This window comes from Nycticebus coucang, chromosome 17 (assembly GCF_027406575.1).
Source record: "Nycticebus coucang isolate mNycCou1 chromosome 17, mNycCou1.pri, whole genome shotgun sequence".
NCBI classification, from domain to species: Eukaryota; Metazoa; Chordata; class Mammalia; order Primates; family Lorisidae; genus Nycticebus; species Nycticebus coucang.
In genome coordinates, this window is record NC_069796.1 from 85702785 (window position 1) to 85722948 (window position 20164).

At 55.2% G+C, this 20164-nt stretch overlaps 1 protein-coding gene across 2 annotated transcripts in view; it reads right to left on the reverse strand.

The window, feature by feature from the left end:
* Positions 1-2276: 2276 nt before the first annotated feature.
* HTRA3 (HtrA serine peptidase 3) overlaps positions 2277-20164 on the reverse strand; it is a 31199-nt gene continuing 13311 nt past the window's right edge. Inside the window, exons 3-9 of one of the 2 annotated variants that reach the window (XM_053567182.1) lie at positions 16304-16526; positions 13166-13360; positions 12520-12552; positions 10843-10957; positions 6729-6777; positions 5258-5353; positions 2277-3324 (exon numbers count right to left, since the gene is read on the reverse strand). In XM_053567182.1, coding sequence (XP_053423157.1) covers positions 3159-3324; positions 5258-5353; positions 6729-6777; positions 10843-10957; positions 12520-12552; positions 13166-13360; positions 16304-16526 — 877 coding nt within the window. In that variant the 3' untranslated portion in view covers positions 2277-3158. The other variant, XM_053567183.1, reaches the window with a different exon arrangement.

Sequence of the window (20164 nt, forward strand, 5' to 3'; positions counted from 1 at the left end):
AAGCACTGACAGAAGTCAGCTAGAAAGCATCAGAACCAAGACCACAGCCCTGGCCCACTGGCTCTCAAGCTCAAAGACCCCCCCACATTCTACTTCCCCACTTCACAGACGGGCAGCCCGAGGCTAGAGGAAGAGAGGGAATGGCCATGGTCACTTGGGGCTGGTGGCAGGGAGCAGAAGGATGAAAGGGAAGGAAAATTTCAGGGGCTCTTTGGGAACCGAATCCAGAGTCTCCCACTTGTCATCTCTGCCTCCAGATCTCCCCTGGGGCTGGGATTCGGTTTATATGTTTTGTTTACCTCCCTTCAGATGAACCCAAATGTTAAGAAAATATACCCATTTTACAGATGTGGGAACTGAGATTTGGAGAGGTCATTGCACTCAGCCTCCTGACTCCACAGCCCTGTTGCGCTCCCTCGGCCCCCACACTGGATCTCAGTGTGTGGGGAGGCCTCTCATGCTGGGTATAGGTTGAACTTGATCTATACAGACCAGGAGTGCACAGCTCGTTTGTGAGTGGGCAGGGCAGAGCTGACAGTGCCTGTGAGCTTGCCTGCTTTGCACTACATGTGCTGACAGACACAGGTGGTCAGGAAGGTGGTCTGAGCCCAGGTGTTGGGCCCACCTCGGCTGAGTGGAGACAGGTGTCCAGAGAGGGAACTGGGCTTTTGCCCACCACACGGTAGGATCCAATGCATGGACAGTGTGACCAGGCAGAACCCCCAGACGCAATTCCAGAAATCCTTACAGTGACCCATGATCTCTTGGATTTGGGAGACTTCTCTGGAGGTCCTCCCCCTGGGCTCTGTGTCCCCATGCTCCCCTAAGCACTGCCTCCTGGTTACTGACCAGGTCACTGTCCTCACTGCTCTCTTCTCAAGCCCAGCCCCTCACAGTGAGGCTCCTTCTCTCAGCCAGAGCCCAAAGATGCATGTGGGGAGCAGAGGGTCTTTCGGATGAGAGTGAGAGCAGAGACCTGGGGGTGAACAGACTAGTCATTAGTTTGGGAGGTGGGCAGGAGCCACGGTGGGGTGGGGCACAGGGTGGGGGCTTTGGCACACTCCTGGTGGGGACTGGGAGGTAAGCTGATCCAGGCTCTGGGGCTTGTCTTTACCAGCGGGGACAGTGGGGTGGCCTGCAACGGAAGGGTGACACTATCCGGGGCCAGGACAGGATGGATTGGGGGTGGCATCGGAGCTGGGAAGTATCTTATAGGCTGCCTCTGTGCCTGCACCCCCCAGGAGGGACAGCCTGGGTGCACGGAGGGCTGGGCAGTGCCCATGGTAATGAGCCTGCAAATTTCATAATGAGGATGGTGAGCTGGATCAGGACGCCCTACTGCTGCAATGGGTGCTGATGCAGTGCTCTCCAGCCTCCCTCCTCACTCTGGAGTGGGCCACCAGCACACTTGCCACAACTCAGCACAGTCTCCAGGGGTCTCCTGTGAGATCTGCCAAAGTGCCACAAAGGATCCTGTGGCTGCCACAGTCATCTGAGGTCAGATCTCAGCTTCAACCCTGGGAGGGTCGTTTCTAATCCAGACCTATTGAATCTCAGGTTCTGAGAGTATGGAAGAATTTGTAGTCCTGCAGCTCACCCCTCCCTGGAGGGGGACGGTGGTCACACAGCCACCAGAAGCCGGATGTGAGGGCTGGGCCCAAGAGTCCCTGATACTAATGAGCTCGGTGGCCCGGAGCACAGGCTTGGCCAACAGCCCTGGGACCCTCCTCCTCATCCCTCAGCCCTGACACCCCCGCGGAGCCATCCTAAGGACAGCCCTGGGAAGTTCACGGCTCTCAGTGCCCTGCTTCCTGCCAACCTGGGCTGTGTCCAGAGACCTGCTTTTAAAATCTCTTTCTGCCTCAGTTTTGCCTTTGCTGAGTGGGCTGCAGGGAGGGTGACATGGGACAGATGCAAAGATAGCTTCTCCTGTGGCCAGGCGTACACAGTGAGGTGCAGTGGGAGTTCCAGGTGGTTTCCCAAAGCCACACCAATGACTTGGTCCCCCAAGGCCACCAGGAGGCTGTTGGTGTCCGCATTCCTCCTGGGCAGAGGAGGAGGCCCAGGACCACAGAACAAGAAGTGCAAGAGCCCGGGTCTGAGCCAGGGCCTGAACCACAGCCCCAGGGATGGTATGTCCTGATGCCTAGCCATGGCAGAGCCTGTGCAAGCCACGTCTTTGCCTGTGCAACCAGCCATGTGTTCAGTGTGGAGCCCAGAAAATGCTCTGGCCATTGGAGGGGGAGGCTGCCCACACATCCCTGCTGGCCGAGAACCACGTGCCTATAAACTTTAATTTCCATACAGTAGAGAAACATACAGTACAAGCTACACTGGGGACCAGCTTGGCAGCAAAGTTCACAAGTACATCTCGAGACATGTGCCATCCCCAGGCAGGGGAGAGAAGCCGTGACTGCCCACTTGGCTCTATGTGAACAAGCTGCCATGGCCTAGAACTGCATGGGAAAATGTGAAGCTGGCTCAGACCTTAACCTGGCAGGTCCAGACCATCCCTGCAGGCCACCCATGGTCTCCTTAGGGAGGATACATTTCTCCAGGCAGCAAGCCGACCTGACCTTCCCACAGCGTAGAACACCCAAACCTGCTCCCTGCCAGCCTCCTGTCCGCCAGAGCAGGGCTCGTCTCAGCAGCAGGGCACATTTGCTTAGCACCTGCTCCACACCGGACCCCTCAAGGGGGTTGGCTGTGGCCTGTCCTGCAGTGATGGAGGACAGGCAGCCCACCCTACAGTGCGGTAGATATCGTGGCAGAGGGAAGCCGGCCGTGGGTCGGGAGATATTTCTTGGGGAGAAGGCTTGATGATGGGAGCCAAAGTAGGCTGGGGGCAGTGGGGCTATTGCAGACAGAGGCATCCCTGGGCACAGAGGCAGGATGCTGTAAGGACTTCCAGGAACTGCGGGAGTTTGTTTCATACATGTCCCAGGCAGGTAGCGGTGACCTTCCGGAGTGTCTGCACTAGGTGCCATCGGACTCCCTCTCCGGAACTCCTCTGAGGCTGGGACTCATATCCAGGTCGGCCCAGAAGGAGCTGCTGGCCCAGCTGAGGACCGAAAGAGGTCCTTTGTCCTGATCTTGGGGAGGCAGTGTCCCCCGCCGTCTGTGGGCTCTGGCGTTTGGCGCAGGAGGAAGGGTGCCCCTCACACCACCACCTCGGGTGCGATGCTGAAGAGGAGGTCATCGTTGCCCCGCCGCACTTCCAGCAGGAGCGGGGATTCGGTCAAGACGGCCTCCTGCAGCTCACTCGAGTCCGCCAGGCGGCGCCCGTTGACCTTGACGATGATGTCGCCATCTTGGATGCCGCCCCTGCCGCAGGAAGAGACCCACGTCACCACGAGCAGCCTGCCAGGCTGCCCCAGAGTTAGCAGCGATTTAACCACATTTGGTTCTAGGGTAAAGAACACTTCCCTGACCCCAAGGCTCTCACGCCAGAGGAGAACGAATCTCATGATCAGCAAACGACTTTTCACACTACTTCCCCCACACTGGTGAGGATGGGTCCAGGTGCTGGCCGCAGCCTTCCTAGCAGGACTTCCTAGGGTAGCACCTGTCCCTTCCAGCCTCAGTGTCCATGTGTACAGTCCTGTGTGGGAAACGCTTTGCAAATTACGCAGAGGCCCAGGTGTCCGTTTGGATGCTACTGCAGTTACTAAGGCTTCTAAGACTTCCACATACAAGGCAGGGCTGGCTGGGTGGCTTCCCCTCCACACAAGGTTCACTTCAATTCCTACCACCAGGAAGGAAGCCGGTGGTGTCGTAGCTGGACATGTCAGCATCAGGGTCAGGGTTGACATACGCCAGCTGTGTGATCTGGAAGAAGTAACTATTCCCAGTCAAAATCTCCCCATCTGTAAACTGGGTAGGGGCAGTAGCCTACATGTACCTGGCTGGTGGTGAAGACTAACAGTGAACCAGGAGGCTCACAGTGCAGCCTCAGTCAGCACCAGATATTGGCACTGCTGTTCTCCTCTGTTTCTGGCTCTTGAGGGGCCCTACACATGGCCACTCTTGGTCACTGCTGCCCGCTGAAGTCAGTGATGCTCTGCAGGCTGGCCTGAATGCAAGGCCTGAGTCTGGGTGTTATCCTGCAGCAGCGTGTGTCCACCGTTCAACAATGTCTCTGCAGGCCTGCTGTCTGCCTCTGCCCCTCCAGAGATGGCAAGGACCCCCCTCCCCTTCCTCCTCACCTACTCAATGGATGAAGACCACTGTGATAATCCACTGCCACCTCATGAATAGTATATATCACTTTCTCTTCCTTATGAGTTTCTTAATAACATTTTCTTTTCCCTGGCTTACTTTATTATAAGAATTTAGCACATAATACCTAAAGCATACAGAGTATATGTTCATTGACTGATTCTATCATCAGTAAGGCTCTGGCCAACAGTAGGCTGTAAGTATTTAAGCTTGGGGAGCCAAAAGTTATATGCAGATTTTCAACTGCATGGGGTGGGGTTGGTGCCCTTAACGCTTGAGTTGTTCAAGGACCTCTGGGAAAGAAGGGTCCACATGGGGTGGGGGTGGCCCGGCAGGCTCCCCTCCACCCCACACCTGGCCTCTGCCCCTCAGCAGTCCTGACTCCAACACAGACCATCCCCAGCACCCAGAATTATAACCTAAAACCACTGACCTGATCTAGCCCCACCCATTGAACAGATGAAGAAGACTCAGGCCAAGGAGGGAAAATGGCTTGTTCAGAGCCCTCCTTGGGCAGTGGACCCACCACAAGTGCATGGTGACATCACAGCACTGCCTGCCGGTGGTGTTGTTGCAACCCTTAATGTTTCCTACACTGGAAGACTTCATCCCATTCTGTCCTGACAGAATCTTCTGGCCATAGAAAGAGTAGGCTGAATCATCTCCATTGTACAGGTGAGGAAACCGAGGCCCAGGAAGACCCAGTCAGCTCATGGGCTGGGGAAAGAGTTGCCTTCAGAGCAGCTTCTCCACCCAGAGGGGGACTCTTTATCCTCTGCTTCCAGAAGGAAATGATGTTCTGGCCAAGGTGAGACATGGCCAGGATTTTAAGGGACAATTCATATCTCTGGGCCTTTCTGGGCTTAGAGGACTGGCCAGAATCCACCTGCCCCTTCCTCTTCTGGCCCCTTCCACATCACTTTGCCAAGAAGCTCCCATCCAGCGCCAGGCCTACCCCACACCCACCCTCTCACCCACCAGGGTGTTTGCCTGCCTCCCATCAGCCTTGCTGCCTGCCTGCACCCTCTGCAGAACCTACCTTTGAGAAGGTGAATCTGGCACAACCTCTTGCACATAAATCCCACTGCTGACTGCTGGGAAGTCTGGGTTGCTGGCCTTCAACTCATCCACCAGGCTGCAAGGACAGTCAGATCTCAAGGCTGCTCCTCGGAGCCTCCTCCCTGACGGCTCAGTATGGAGCTGTCCACCCCTTCTGGCTCCAGGCCAGACACTGAGCTCCCTCTGGCCCTCAAACTGCCCTGCCTGCCACTGGGAAGGGGGCAGGAGGACAAGCCGGTAGACGGATGGAGAGACAGACAGACAGACAACGGTGAGTCATGGGATGGACAGGTAGAAGGCTGGACTGATGGTGAGATGGACAGAGGGAGAAAAGATAAAGAACACACTTAAAGGATAAGTCGGCATATTGGCCTTGAATGTAACGTGTTTTCTAATGAGAGCCCTAGATTAACAGTTGCCATGGCTGAGACAGGAAGAATGGACCTATTGTGAGGACCATATTGATTTGAGAGAACAGTCAGCTGGACGTCCCCTAGCTCTTCCTTCTTCCTTCTTCAAACCCTTGACCTTGACTTTGCATCTTCCTATCTCCCTCCCTTCCTTCCCCTCCTCTTCCTCACCTCGTTCTTTCCTGCACGCACTCAGCATTTCCAGGGGACATGGTATTGGGGCAGAGCCAAGGGGCAAACAGGTGACAGTTCTTGGTCCCCAGCAGCAGGGCAGGGTAGGGCTGTCCCACAATAGGTGGCTCTGGCACAGCCAGACCAGTTCAGTGAGAAGGGGGCTGGCACTATGTGTACAAGAGAGGACACGTCCTCCCACCTGGGTGGTCTGGGGAGGTAGAATTTTGTGCCCCCCAATTCATACACACCCGGAACCTCAGAATATGACCTTGTTTGGAAATAGGGTCTTAGCAGATGTAATTAAAGATCTTGAGATGAAGTCATCTTGATTTAGGTTGGGCCCTAAATCCAGTGACTGATGTTTTTATTAGAGAAATAAGAGGGGAATTTGGACACAGACGCAAGAAGGAGCAGGCCGGGTGCAGACAGGGGAAGAGACCGGAGGGTCCAGACGTGCGCTGAGGAGCGCCAGGAGCCACGGGGAGCTCGGTTTGGCAGGAAGGCGCTTTTCCTAGCACCTCAGAGCAACACAGCCCTGCTGGCCCCTTGATCTTAGACTTCTAGCCTCCAGAACTGTGAGAAAGGACATTTCTTTTGTTTTAAACCACCCAGTATGTGGTAATTTGTTATGGCAGCTGTGGGAAACTAATCCAGGTGGCTTCCTGGAGGAGAGGGCATCTGAATGGAGTCTTGACAGAGCAGAAAGGATCTAACAGGCAAAGGTGGGAAAGGCATCTGAGCAGAGAGGCTGGCCAGGGCACAGGTCAGAAGCAGCTGTGAGTGGCTTGGCACAGCGGGGCCAGGAGCTGGAGGGGGACCATGGTGGGGGCAGAGTGGGGGCTGGAGTGGCGCCCTGCACGCACCCACCTAGGTGTGATGGTCCGCATGCGAATGCCAATGAAGCGCTTCTTCCAGTCTGGAAAGAAAATATGGAAGGACTCAGTCAGGGCTGCCGTGCAAAGCCACCACCCTCCCTAAGGGGATAGGCAGGTGACAGAAGCTGCCCTGCAGGAGAGAAAGCCTCAGGAGCGGCCTTGTCAGCCCTGTCCCTGTGTGGTCAAGCACTTAGAGCTGGCCTCTTCCCCTGACTCCTGTCACAGAGCCAGGCCGTGTTCTACCTCTAGCATGGCCCACCCACAGGTGGCCTCACATCCACCCCATCCCGCAGCCAACCAAGTCAGCCCAACACCTGCTCCCCCAACACTGCTCCAAGTGCAGCCCCCATGGCCAGCTTCCACTGCTTGGTTCATCATCTTCCCCTGACTTCCTCCTAATTATAATATGAAGTGACAGTGCCTAGGGACCACTGACTGTGTGCCACGCTGTGTGGCTGGAGTGAGGTATACACAAGTCGAGGAGATGGGCCCCTGCCCCCTCACTGCTCTAGCCTGTGACTTATCAGGTGTCTTAGACCCAGAAATCACTATAACATTCTGAACCATAAGTCAAGACTCAGTACTTTTTAAGTTTCCATTTCATAAAAGTTTTACGACCACAATGGAATTAAACTAGAAATCAATAATAGAAAGGTATCTAGAAAATTCCCAAATATGGTAGGACCTCTGTAAGTTGACCACTCAACTGGCCAACATGTGGAGTGGTCAACGTAAGGAACTAGTGCTGCTGTGCTTACACACACATGTGGTGCATGTCTGCTCTGTGAAAATTAGGTCAACTTAAGGAGGTGGTCAGTGGAGGGAGGTGGTCAGCTATGGAGCTTCTACTGTACTTGGGAACTAATAAAACACTCCCATCTGCCTGGCTGTGGGAGTCCCAGGCACAGAGCTGGAACTTGAGTGTTTCCCACAGGAGCTGCTGGCTCAGACCCACCATGTGGAGGAGAAAGCCAAGGCTCAAGATGGACTTAGGTCTCAGGGACTCAAAAGTCTTAGGAGCCCCTTGAGCCTTAAGAGTACCCAAAAGTGCTGGGCCACCCACTCCATGCCCCTCTCATGCCAGGTGGGTGGGCTGCTTCCTCCCACCTTCTCATCTACCTGGCAGGGACTCAGGCCTCCATCCAGCATGGTGGGAGAGGTAAGCTTCCAGAGTCTGCCTGTGACCAAGTCTGCCTGAGAACAAGTAGGTTCTCTGAGCATGGAGAACCCTGTGACCACTGAGCCCAGAGAATCTGTGACCACTCAGGAAATGTGTCCCCCCTTCATGGCCCCTCTGGCCTCACTACAGCTGTCCCTCATCTTGTAGGCCACAGAGACTACCGGAGACATGAGACAAATAAGGGCTTTACTCCCTAGGCCAGAGGAGCATCTCCCACAGTCACAGAAGGGCAGACAGCCCCATGAACTCAAACACCCCATCTCATTGGGACACACTCTGGCCCTAAAACTGGCTGAACCCCAAGCCCTCCTGGGGCTCCAGGCTGAGGCAGAACCATGGCTCCCCTAGACTTGTGTGGTGGTCACTCCATACCCTTAAGCTCCCCCACTGGCCTCTGCACCCCACTCTCTTGGTGAGATTAAGAAGTCTATGTGACATCCCCTTGATTTAATAAAAAGATTGTTCATTTTAAAGAATTCTAGATTAACTGGCTTTGGATCATTCCATATTTTTATTAAAAAAAAAGCTAAAACAAACACCAACTTCAGAAGGATTATAAAATAATAGATTCCATCATTCTGCTAAGATTCATCAGGCTCTTCAGTTAGTCGGCACTGTCCTTGGGGAAGTGACAAATCTCTGGTACAGGGACAAGTGTTTTCTGGTGGCCTGGTGTGAGGTCAGCCCTGACTGGGACAGGCCCTATATGCCAAAGGAGCAAAGCCAGCCCAAGAAAGGGAGGAAGAGGATGGTAGGAAAAGAATGCTGTCAGCCCACTTCCAATAGAAGTCACCTCACAGCTGAGTCTATGCAAAGTGCACCAGTGATCTCCAGGCAGTGGCCAAAGTCAAAGATATCCAAGGAGCAGAGGATCATTAAACTGGAAAATCTCCACCATAAGAGAAAGGAACAAGCTAGGACGAATATGAAGGTACAGTCCTGGGTCTAGTTCTGAGCTTCCTAGAAGCCAAGAGGAAAAGAGCTCAAGAGGTTAGACACTGCCCAATAGAAGAAGCCTTCTGCTTCTTTGGGAAAGACAGGCTCTGCCTGGCTCTGGATCATCTTCACCCAAGGGACACTGCAGAAGAAACGGAAGAGTCTTCCACAGCAGCTCTTCACAGGACCAGTCCTCACAGCACCAGTCCTGGCTGCACTGGGCTCCATGTGCTGGGGTGGCAGGGCTGGGGAAGGGGGTGCCAGCAGGAGGAAGCCCCCTGCTCTCAATGAACTGCTGGTGAGAAGGCTAGGAAGAAACAAGGAAGCAAGTTGAAGGTGTGAGTAGCAGGGCTGAGCAAGTTGTGGCTGTTGGCCAGGAGGTGGGCACAGAACACACAATGGTAAGAGGGAGAAGCTCACTGCGCCCCAGGAAAGGCCCTGAGATCAAACGTGTGTCCTTGGTCTGGGTGGTGGCTGTGACCCCTGGCATAAGAAGGTGAGTGGGCTGTTCTCACTTGAGAGAGTCACTGTTCACCCTGTTGAGACCTCTACCAGATGGAAGCTCATGGCTCCATCTAGGAGGGGGCAGTGTGGGCTGCCCATCTATTTTGGATGGGATGGGGAGACAAGGATTGGGAGGAGGGTGACTCCAAGGATCAGGGTCTTGGGCTTTGCTCCCCTAGAACAGAAGATGCCCTAATGGATGGTCTGCATGGCCCACAGGCTGAAAGAGAAGGTACTTAGGAATGGGTGGACGGGTGAAAAGGATGAATGAATGGGTAGAAGAAAGAAAGGAAGGTTGGATGGATAGTTGGACAGATGAATGGGTGGATGGATGAACAAGTAGGTAAACAGGTAGATGAGTGGGTGAGTAGATGGATGAAAGGAAAAAAAGAAGGGAAGAAGGCAGGCAGAAAGGATGGATGGATGGATGGATGGATGGATGGATGGATGGATGGATGGATGGATGGGAGGATGGATGGATGGATGGGAGGATGGATGGATGGATGGGAGGATGGGTGGATGGAAGGATAGATGGATGGAAGGATGGATGGATGGATGGATGGATGGATGGGAGGATGGATGGATGGATGGGAGGATGGATGGATGGATGGGAGGATGGATGGATGGATGGGAGGATGGGTGGATGGAAGGATAGATGGATGGAAGGATGGATGGATGGATGGATGGATGGATGGATGGATGGATGGATGGATGGATGGATGGGAGGATGGGTGGATGGAAGGATAGATGGATGGAAGGATGGATGGATGGATGGATGGATGGATGGATGGATGGATGGATGGATGGGAGGATGGATGGATGGATGGATGGATGGATGGATGGATGGATGGGAGGATGGATGGATGGATGGCTGGGAGGATGGATGGATGGATGGATGGGAGGATGGATGGATGGAAGGATAGATGGATGGAAGGATGGATGGATGGATGGATGGATGGGAGGATGGATGGATGGGAGGATGGGTGGATAGATGGATGGATGGGAGGATGGATGGATGGATGGGAGGATGGATGGATGGATGGATGGATGGGAGGATGAATGGATGGGAAGATGGATGGATGGGAGGATGGATGGATGGGAGGATGGGTGGATAGAAGACTGGGTGGATAGGAGGATGGCTATAGTAGAAGGAAGGAGCAGCTGGACAAGAGAAGCCTAGGAAGTCAAAGTAGCTGAGAGTGGGAGCTGAGACCAGAGATTCCCCAGCTAGAAGCAGATGGTCTGGAGGGTGGGAAGAGGGAGTGATCATGGCCAGGAATGGAGGATGGGCAGGATGGATCCTGAGAAAGGCTGAGTGAGCTGTGGGTCTCACGGCTTCAGGGTGGGTGAAGGGGCTCATCCAGGAGTGAGCAGGCTCACACAGAACCCAGGATAGGCTCTGGCCCCAGAGCCAAAGGGTGGGTCTCAGCGCTGGGTCAGTGTCCCCCATCTTAGCTGCACCCCTCCCCCCAGGTGAGCTCTTTACCTTTGCTGTGCTTGTCTTGGAACTCTGTGAGGAAGCGTGTGATGCGGTCCGAGGGGATGGCAAAGGAGATGCCAGCCGCAACCTTGAGCGTGTTGATGCCAATGACCTCACCATCCTGGGCAGGGAGGTCAGGGTGGGGTCACCAGGGACCCAAGCCAATAGCTGCCCTCAAAGCACCATGTGCATAGCGCTGCTTACAGAGGTGACCCTGGATGCCCATGTCCCCAGCTCCCAGGGCAGCCCCAACTGTCCTAGAGAGGTCACTCTTGGGGCTGTGACTTGTCAGTGATCCCACCTCCACCTTGCGGGGAAATGTTGCAGGGAAGCTGGCAGCTGCCCACTGGGCCAAGGGCACCACCAGGCCACATCCAGAGGGGCAAGAGGGAGGGAGCCACATAACAAGGCCCATCAGGGACTAGGACCCCACCTACCCCTTCCTTCCAGAAGTGGGGGGTGAGTGGGGCCAGTGGTTCTCCCCACTTTGTCTGTCTCATTGGAGCCACCTCCCACTCTGCCTGCCTACCCTTCTCCACATGCTCTGTCCCTGCAGAAGGCTGGAGCCATCTGGCAGGATTGTCCAGGCCTGGGGCCTCACCTTCGAGCACACTGTTGGCCACAGCAGAGCTGAGGTATTATTAGTATCCTGCCGGGGCCTGGCCAGCTCACCTTTGGGGTCCGGAGCAGAGCCTTGTATCAAGGCACCCCTGTCCGCCTGGTCCCTGGGAACTCACGAGGTTGGGAGGACCAGAGAGTGTCAGGTCCAGGGGACTGAGATTCTGCATCCACCCTCCCCCACCAGCATGACATGGAACGGCCTCCTGGGCTCCAGCTAAATCATTCACATGAGCTTTCTCAAAACCAGCACGTGGCCTCAGCTCTGCGGAAAGCCCACACACCTTCTCAGGAGTGCGGGGTACAGCCTGTCTGCACACATGGCCTGAGGCCCAGCAGGACAGGGGCCACTAGCACCTTGTGCAGTCTCCTTGTCTGACCTCTCCCCGTGGAGCTGCAGAAGGCTTCCCTGTGCTCTGCTGTGCCTTCTCCCCGGGAGTTCCTTCTCCAGTACCCAGTCCTCCTCAGTCCTTACAGCCTAACTCAGATGCTCCCACCTCCAGGAAGCCCCCCTGCCTCGCTCCTTCCAGAGAGGCTCAAACTGCTCACATCACACAGGGGCTTGTCCACCTCGGGCCACATCCCACCCATGGACGGGAACTCCCAGCTAGGACTGTGTCTAAGGAGCTCTGAACTTCCTGTTTTACTCTGGAAAAATCTCAACCTGGGATGAGGATGAGCCTGGGATGAGGATGAGGATGAGGATGAGCCTAACCCCAGGACAGAACTGGGGAGGGGCAATTTAGGGGGTGGAAGAGAGTGAGTGGGCCCCTCGCATCTTGCTCACAAACCTGAGGGCAGTGAGGCCCAGGTGAGCAGCCCCACGCCTGTGTCTCCCCTGTCAAGGCCTGGGCTGCTGTTCATGAATGACTCCTGACGGCCGCCAGCATCTCTGACGGGTACAGCTGGCACAAGCCATGGGGTCCTGTCCTCCTTCCAGGCCTCCAGCCCATCCATGTTCCTGACTATTGGACCTGAAGTTTCTAGGGCCATTTAGTGGGTCCTGTTCCACCTCGAGGCTGTGTCCCCTTATGTGGGAAGAACCCCAGAAAAGCAGAGACTTACCAGGTTCACCAGCGGTCCCCCGGAGTTCCCATACTGCAAGGAGAAGAAACAGGGAATTAGCTGGCCCTAATCCCCACCCAAGGGTTCCTGAAGCTCTGACCTAAACCAGTGTAATCATCAGGTCTTATCCTAACAGCATGCTGTCCCCACTTCACAGATAAGAAAGCTGAGGCCCACAGTGGCCAAGCAGGCCCCTCCTGATGACCTTGGTCAGATCAGCTGGTGCTGTCTGCTCACACCACTGTCGCAGGGTTGAGCAGCACCAACTGGGAGAATGCAGACTAGACTGGGACACTATTTCTCATCCTGCTGGCCCAGGGGAGTCTCTATAAAGACTAGGGTTCCAGCACAGTGGCTGAAGCACAGCAAAGCCAGAGGGACACCTGAGGAATCTGGGCAAAGTGCTCTGCGAATGCCTTCTCCCCAGTCTAGGTGTTGGTTCCCAGGACCAGGGCCGTGCCTCTCCATCTCTGAAGACTTGTCTGAGTCAGAATGGCACCTCCTCACTCCAAGAGTGCCTGAGTAAAAGTCACAGAGTCTGGGTTCCACTTAATGGAAAGAAAGAACTTTCTAGTAGTGTGTGTTGAGGATGGGATGGGTCTGGGGATGGGGCAAGCCTGAGAAGAGACTGGGTCTTGGCACTCACGTTGATGATGGCGTCTGTCTGAATGTAGTCCATGTCCGAGTTCCGCAGGCCCAGCTCCTTGCCATCTCGCTGGGCGGTGCTGACGATGCCCGTCGTCACAGTGTTCTGAAGGGCAAAGGGACTACCGATGGCCACCACAAACTCACCAGGCCGCAGGTCGGCTGAGTGACCCAGCAGCAATACGGGGAGCTTTGTCTGGAGGACAGAATGGGGAAGACACAGAGAGAAAGGCTTGGCCGTCCCTCTTTAGCAGGGACCAGGCTGAAATCCTGGCAGGTGATCCCAGGTGCAGCTGAGTAAAGTCACTGTGGGAAAGGCCTAGGCAAGTTGCCAGTGCAGACTGAGGCCAGGATAGCCTCCAGCTGAGCCCCATGGCTAGAGTCCAGGGAGCAGAGACTCAGCTGTGCCAGAAACCAAAGGACAGGAGAGTCCACCGGTGTCCATTGTGGGCAGGTGCACAGATGGTCCAGCTGGCCATGGCCTCAGTGGTCCCTGAGCCCAGAGGTTTGCTAGTCCTTGGTGCCTCTGAAAATCTGGTAGAAGCTCCAGATACCACCATGCCATATGTACCACACACAAACTGATGCACTCCAGGGGGGCATCTGCACACCCCTGGAGCACAGCTAAGGACCCCGGGAGCCTGTTTTGGAATCCTTGATCCAGGGAATCCTCAATCTGATCTCCCAATATAGATACACAGGGAAACCGAGGCCCAGAGGGGTAAGGTAACTTAGCCAAGTCCACCATCCCCTACACACACACACACACACACACACACACACACACACACACACTGAGACACCTGCGCACTTGTCTCTTACTTTTTCGGGGGAGCAGTGGGACCTGCCTCTGTGACTCTGCAATTAGACTGGAAGTTTGGTGACTAGCCGTGCTCTGGGTTCCCAAAGCTGCACAGTGTGTCCCAAAGAAGTGCTCCTAGACACTTGTCAGAAAGTGCACACTTGTCAGAAGTGCTCCTAGACACTTGTCAGAAAGTGCACACTTGTCAGAAGTGCTCCTAGACACTTGTCAGAAAGTGCAGAAGCAACACATGTGCATATGAAATCGACGAAGGCCGAGCTTTATCAATCACACCCCATCAATTTCCTGGTGCTGGTTTGCCCTGTTCCTGGGAGGAAAGCTGGTGGAGGGCCCATGGGACCTCTCAGCACCACTATGCAGCTGGCTATGGGTTTGCAGATGTCCCGAGCACATGGGCCTCACTCCAGCTTCGGTCTCCCAACCTCAGACCCTCTGGACAGCCCCATCTGGTCATGTCAGTCTTGCTACGTCAGTCTTTCCCCTTTTGTTGTTTGCCACCACGCCAAATGGGAAGTTTTTCCATAAGGTATTTTTCATAATAGCTATCAACAAAAGGAGAAAAGTAAAATGGAAATGCAGAGGTAATGCAGGGCCACGGGCAGGCTGTGTCTGCATGGGGAGGGCCTCCCGCTCTATTCTCTGTGCCAGTGGGGCAAGTGAAGCTTCAGCCGGTGACATGGCGGTCCCCCAGTGGAGGAACCAGTCACATCCAGAGGGTGAGGACCCAGAGAGGTGTCATTTTTAATGCTGCGTGGCCAGAAAGTGAGAGACAGTGAGGTCTGGATCCCCCAGGGAGGTGGCAAGCTGAGAAGGGTTAGCCCTTCCCCTCCACCAGGCCTAGGGTCAGAAGTCTTTCCCATCTCTGGGTCTGGTGTCGCAAGACTAAGAGGGAGGGTCCTGTGGTCAGGACATAGCAGGAAGTGCTTACCAGTGACCCCTAGGGCTTACGAACTCTGCCCCTGGCTGGTGGAGCACCCTGTTCTGCTCTACTGGGGACACCACGCCACAGCCCTCTGGCATTGAGCCACAGTGACCAAAATGGGAGCGACAGACCTGGGTCTCATCCAGCTCTTTTCCCACTGGGGTTCTCGACCAGGAGTTGCAAACTGTGGCCCAAAGACCAAGGGCCAAACCTGACCTGCTGCCTGTTTTGTGAATCAAGTTCTCCTGGCACATGGCTACACCCAGTCGTATGTCCTGTGGCTGCTTCTCACTAAAGCACAGAGTTGCATTGTTGTGATAGAGACCATGGGACCAACAAGGACTAAAATATTCACCATCAGGCACTTTGTGAGAAATTGGCTGAGTTCTGTCCCTAAGTGCACCCCTCAGCGTCCCCAGCCTCAGTTTCCTTGTCTCTAAAATGCAGGCACTGTCCCAGACTCAACAGCAGCTGTAAGGGGGCTTAAAAGTGGGGAAGGGTCACCTCAGGACAACTATTGGCCAACCACAAAGTCTCCTGTCCCTTGAGGGAGTAAGAGGGAAGCTCCATGCAAGAGATTTGTTGTGAATGGTGCAGATACAATTCAGAAAGAGAGGGGGCCAGGTTCAAACTCAGCGGAATCAGCCATGCTAGCCCTGAGGCTAGTTCTGAGTCCAGCAATGACTGATACATGAAACTCAAGGTCCTCCTGGCATAGAAAGGCCACAGGTAACCCCACTTCGGCCTCCTAGAGTGACATACTACAACATTTGGGCGTGATAAGAGCTCAAAGGAGGCCTGGGTCCTAGCCAAGTGGGCTGGACCTGCCCCAGTTACCCTTGATCTTGGGTGCATTCCCTAACTTCCCCAAGCTTCAGTTTCCCCATGTAAAATTCCAGGATAAGGAGGGCCATTCCTCATTGTCCTGTGCCTGGCCAGAGCAGGTAGAAACAGCTGGTTGTAGTGATGGGAGGGTTACTTAGGCCCTAGGGTAGATTTGCTTACTCTGTTAGCAAGAGGTGCCGGACATGGAGACAGAGAAATGGGGACACTGACCCCTCTGCCACTCCAGGGGTATAGCTTCACTCCCAAGAGTGGCCCCCAGGGAACAATAAAGAGCTTGTTCAGGGTAGCAATGTGGAATCCCCACTGTGGGCCATGTGCTCCTGACTATGCCCTGCCCCTGGTGACTCAGGGAGTGCAAACTTAGCACCCAGAGAGAGACTCAGACCCTGACCCCTGGCCCTGGGCAAACTGCCTGTCCCCTCTGGGCCTTGGTTCCTCCAGCTGATCCCTGGGAAGATGGGGCTAGAACATCCTGGGGTCTGGAGTCTGGGGAAGCAGTCACATGGCCAGCCTGGGGCACCCACTACCCCCGCCTGTGCCCCGCTCACTTTGGGATGGATCTTGATCGTGGCAATGTCGGATTTCTTATCGATGTCCTTGATGGTGGCCTCATAGGAGTCTCCATTCTGCAGCTGCACCTTCAGCTGCTGCCGACCCGAGACGGCGTTGGTGCTGGACACCACGTGGGCATTGGTGACAATCAAGCCGGCCTCTGACATAATGAAACCCGAGCCGCTGGACAAGGGCACATTGCGCCCAAACAGAGGGTGTCTGCAGGCAGGCAAGCACAGATGGCAGTCAGCGGGGGACTTGAGCTGGGAGGTCTGGCACAGTGGCAGTGTCGGTCGCTAGGGCAGAGCCAGAGTGGGGGAACAGAAACGTGGGTTTAGAGTCCCACTGGCCCTGGTTCAAATCCCAGTTCTGTCACTTACCCAGGGTGGCCTGGGCCAAGGCACTTAGGTCTGGATCTGTGTCACAGCCATAAAGAGGTAATGATGTTTGTCTCTGACTCGGAACTTGCCCAGATGAGATGGGGCACCACTGGTGTCGGGCGACTCAGCATACACTCACCACCCTGGCTGCTAAGCACTGGAGCCAGACAGATCAGGACTCTAATTGCAAGTCCAGTCCCCACTTATTAACTGCTTGGCCTTGGGCAATTGCTTAAGCTCCCTGAGTCTCAGTCTCCCCTCTGGGGAACTGGGATAACAATACCTCCTCCACTAAGGGGTGCTGCCTTGTGGCTCTTGGCCTCTTAACAATTAGGACAGCTGCTGTCATGCGGGAAATGCACTAACACACACACAGCACGCACTGGAGCTGCCAACAGCAGGTGCCCAGGAATGCAGTCCCCTGATGGGCCAGGGACAGAGGAAGTGAGCTCAGGAGGGGGGGGACCGGGAGAGAGGCTTATTCCCTCCACCCTCCACCCCTCATCCCCAGTCTGGTCTGCTGCCTGAAGCCTCTAATGCAGAGATGCTGGCTGTGGGCTCTGCTCAGTGAATCCCACACCAGGCAGACCCGGAAGGTCAGGGCTGAGTGCTGTGCAGGGACTCACAGGGTGACACCAGCCTCAGCAACGCCCTCCATAAAATGTGACTGAGTGGGCAATGCAGCCAGCCTGGGCTCTGCCATCCCAGCCCTCACTACAGCCCCACTCCCAGGCAGGGAGCGGGGAGGAAGGCCACACACAGCTTGGGGCGTTCTCTAGGGTGGGGTGTCTCCAGGACCCCCGCACAAGGCCTGCATGGAGCAAGAATTCAGTCCCTGAGGCTGCTTCACAGAGATGAGCCGGGAACCATGCAGGAGGGACAAAACACAAAGGGGTGGGAATGCCCAGCACAGTCTCTGCCAAGTGCAGAAGGGTCACCGTGGCCACTAGTGCTAGGACCACAGCTAACTCCAGAGAGCGCCCTTTGAGCCAGGAACAAGACACTGATTGCTCACACCACTTCATAGGCAGGTGTCAGGTGGAGTTGCATTCCCCACAAAGATGTGCTCAAGCCCTAAGCCCCCCATCCCTGTGAATGGATCGTATCCGGAAACACCGTCTTTGCAGGTGTGATGAAGTTAAGATGAGATCAGACAGGAGCAGGGTGGGCCGTACTCCAATGACTAGGGCCTTTGGAAGAGGGAAATTCAGACAGAGACACAAGGGGAGATGAGATGATAGAGGCAGAGACTGGGGCACCACAGATTGCTGGAAACCACGGGAAGCCAGGAGAGAGGCCTGGAACAGAGAGAAACAGAGCCTCTGGAGGAGCCCACCCTGGGACACCTTGATTTAGAACTTCAAGCCTCCAGAACTGTGAGAATAAACTGTGAGAGAATAAACTTCTTTGCTGTCGGAAGCCATCCAGTCTTTGGTACTTTGTTACAACAGCCCAGGGAATCTACTGTGGTACATAGCTCTCCACCTTAGTGGTGGGGAAACTGAGGCCCAGAGGTGCTGAACTACTTGGTCAGGTAGGCAGGCAGAGGACAGAGCAGGGTTTGCACCAAGAAGCTGGGCGTCCAGCCATACGGCCACTCCCACGGTGCCCACAGCATCTGTCCAACTCAACATCCATGGCGGGGCTCTACTTTGCCCAGTTCCCTCCGTGTCCCAGAGCAGGGTGCCTACCATAGTCTGGCATGTGCAGGGTCCACAGAAAAGGACCGCGGCAGCCCAGTGGCCTCCAGGTCAGGGGTCATAGCAGGGGCTCCTGCTCTCAATGAACATCTCCTCTCGTCCGCCTGTCTCCCACCCACTCAGAGCTGGTAATCAGCAGGCCTGACCCTGGGGCCTTCCAGAGGGAGGCTGCACCCATCCTGGCTGCCAGAAGGCAGGCAATGTGCCACTTAGTGCGTCCAGTTATAATTTCCTCAATGACATATCTCGGGGCCTGGGGCCCCTAAGGGGAGGGCAGTGAGGGGTCAGCTCTGGAGTCAGAGATGCTGGGTCAAAGCCCAGCTTGGCAATTCACAGCCCTCTGAGCCTGGGCAGGCTCCACAGGCCCCTGCTTCCACACCTTGAAGGTGGGACCGACATAGCCCCTTCACAGGAGAAAGAAGTGGAGCAAGGGCGCCATGGGCACACAAGCTGCTCCTCAGCCGTCCCTCAGTGCTCAGCTGTCTCCAAGAGGCGGGTGCCCCTGGGGCAGCCAACACTCTGGCAGCTCACAGCAGGTGTTCGTGGAGGTTATTCCGAGGGCAATGACCCTGTCATTCACTCACTCACCCCTAGTCAGTGAGCACAGCCACCCCAGGAGGGCCGGAGATGGGGAGGAGCAGTGACACCTAGGGACACAGACATGCTAGGGCAGGCACCACTCCCCTGAGCTGCCACCGGGTCCTCTATGCCCCAGGATTGCAGGGAGACTGGAGGCCCCTCTGATGCTCTCTGCCCCTGCCTGCCAGCCTGGGCCCCACCCTCTGCACTGACGGCTGGGTCCAGAGCCTGCCATCCCAGCTGCTGGCCCACTGCCCTCCGAGGGGCTAAGGAAAGTGAATGGAAGAAACACCCTGACCTAGAGGAAGGCCATGCTGCTTACTTCTCTATGGGGGGACATAAGGCATCTGGACCCCAGGATTCAATGTGAGTGATCTAATGCCGGCCAGCTTGCAGAGAGCAGGGTCTCCAGGGCAGGGCTTCCAGAACCAATCCAGACAGCCCACTCACTCGTTCACTCATTCATTCACTCACACACTCACTCATTCATTCACACACTCACTCACTCATTCACTCATTCATTCACTCACACACTCACTCATTCACTCATTCATTCACTCACACACTCACTCACTCATTCACTCATTCATTCACTCACACACTCACTCATTCACTCATTCATTCATTCACACACTCACTCACTCATTCACTCATTCATTCACTCACACACTCATTCACTCATTCATTCACTCATACATTCACTCACTCATTCATTCACTCACACACTCATTCACTCACACATTCACTCACTTGTTCACTCATTCATTCACTCACACACTCACTCACTCATTCATTCACATCCCCACTGGAACCTTCACCAATTAGGGTAAGTGAATGACAGGGTCCCATTCACTTGTTCATTCACCGACCCACTCACACACTCACTGACCCGCTCATTCATCCCTTCCCTCTTCCATACCTGCTTAGCCACACTGGCCTTGCTGCTTTGGCACTGTGGTCTGAGTGGCACGGCCCTCAACGTGTCCACTCGTTTGCTTCCTCAGTGTCTGCTCCAGACTGAAGCTGCCTGAGCCCCCACTCCTACGAGCCCTGCACTCGCTTGCCCAGCTGCACCTCTGCTCTTTGCACCCAGCAGTGGCACCTTCCTCACTGCCCGGTCTGGTTCCTTCTGCCTGTGCTTCCCCATGTGACCCCTCTGGATACAAACAGACAGCAGGTGCCAATAAAACTGATGGAA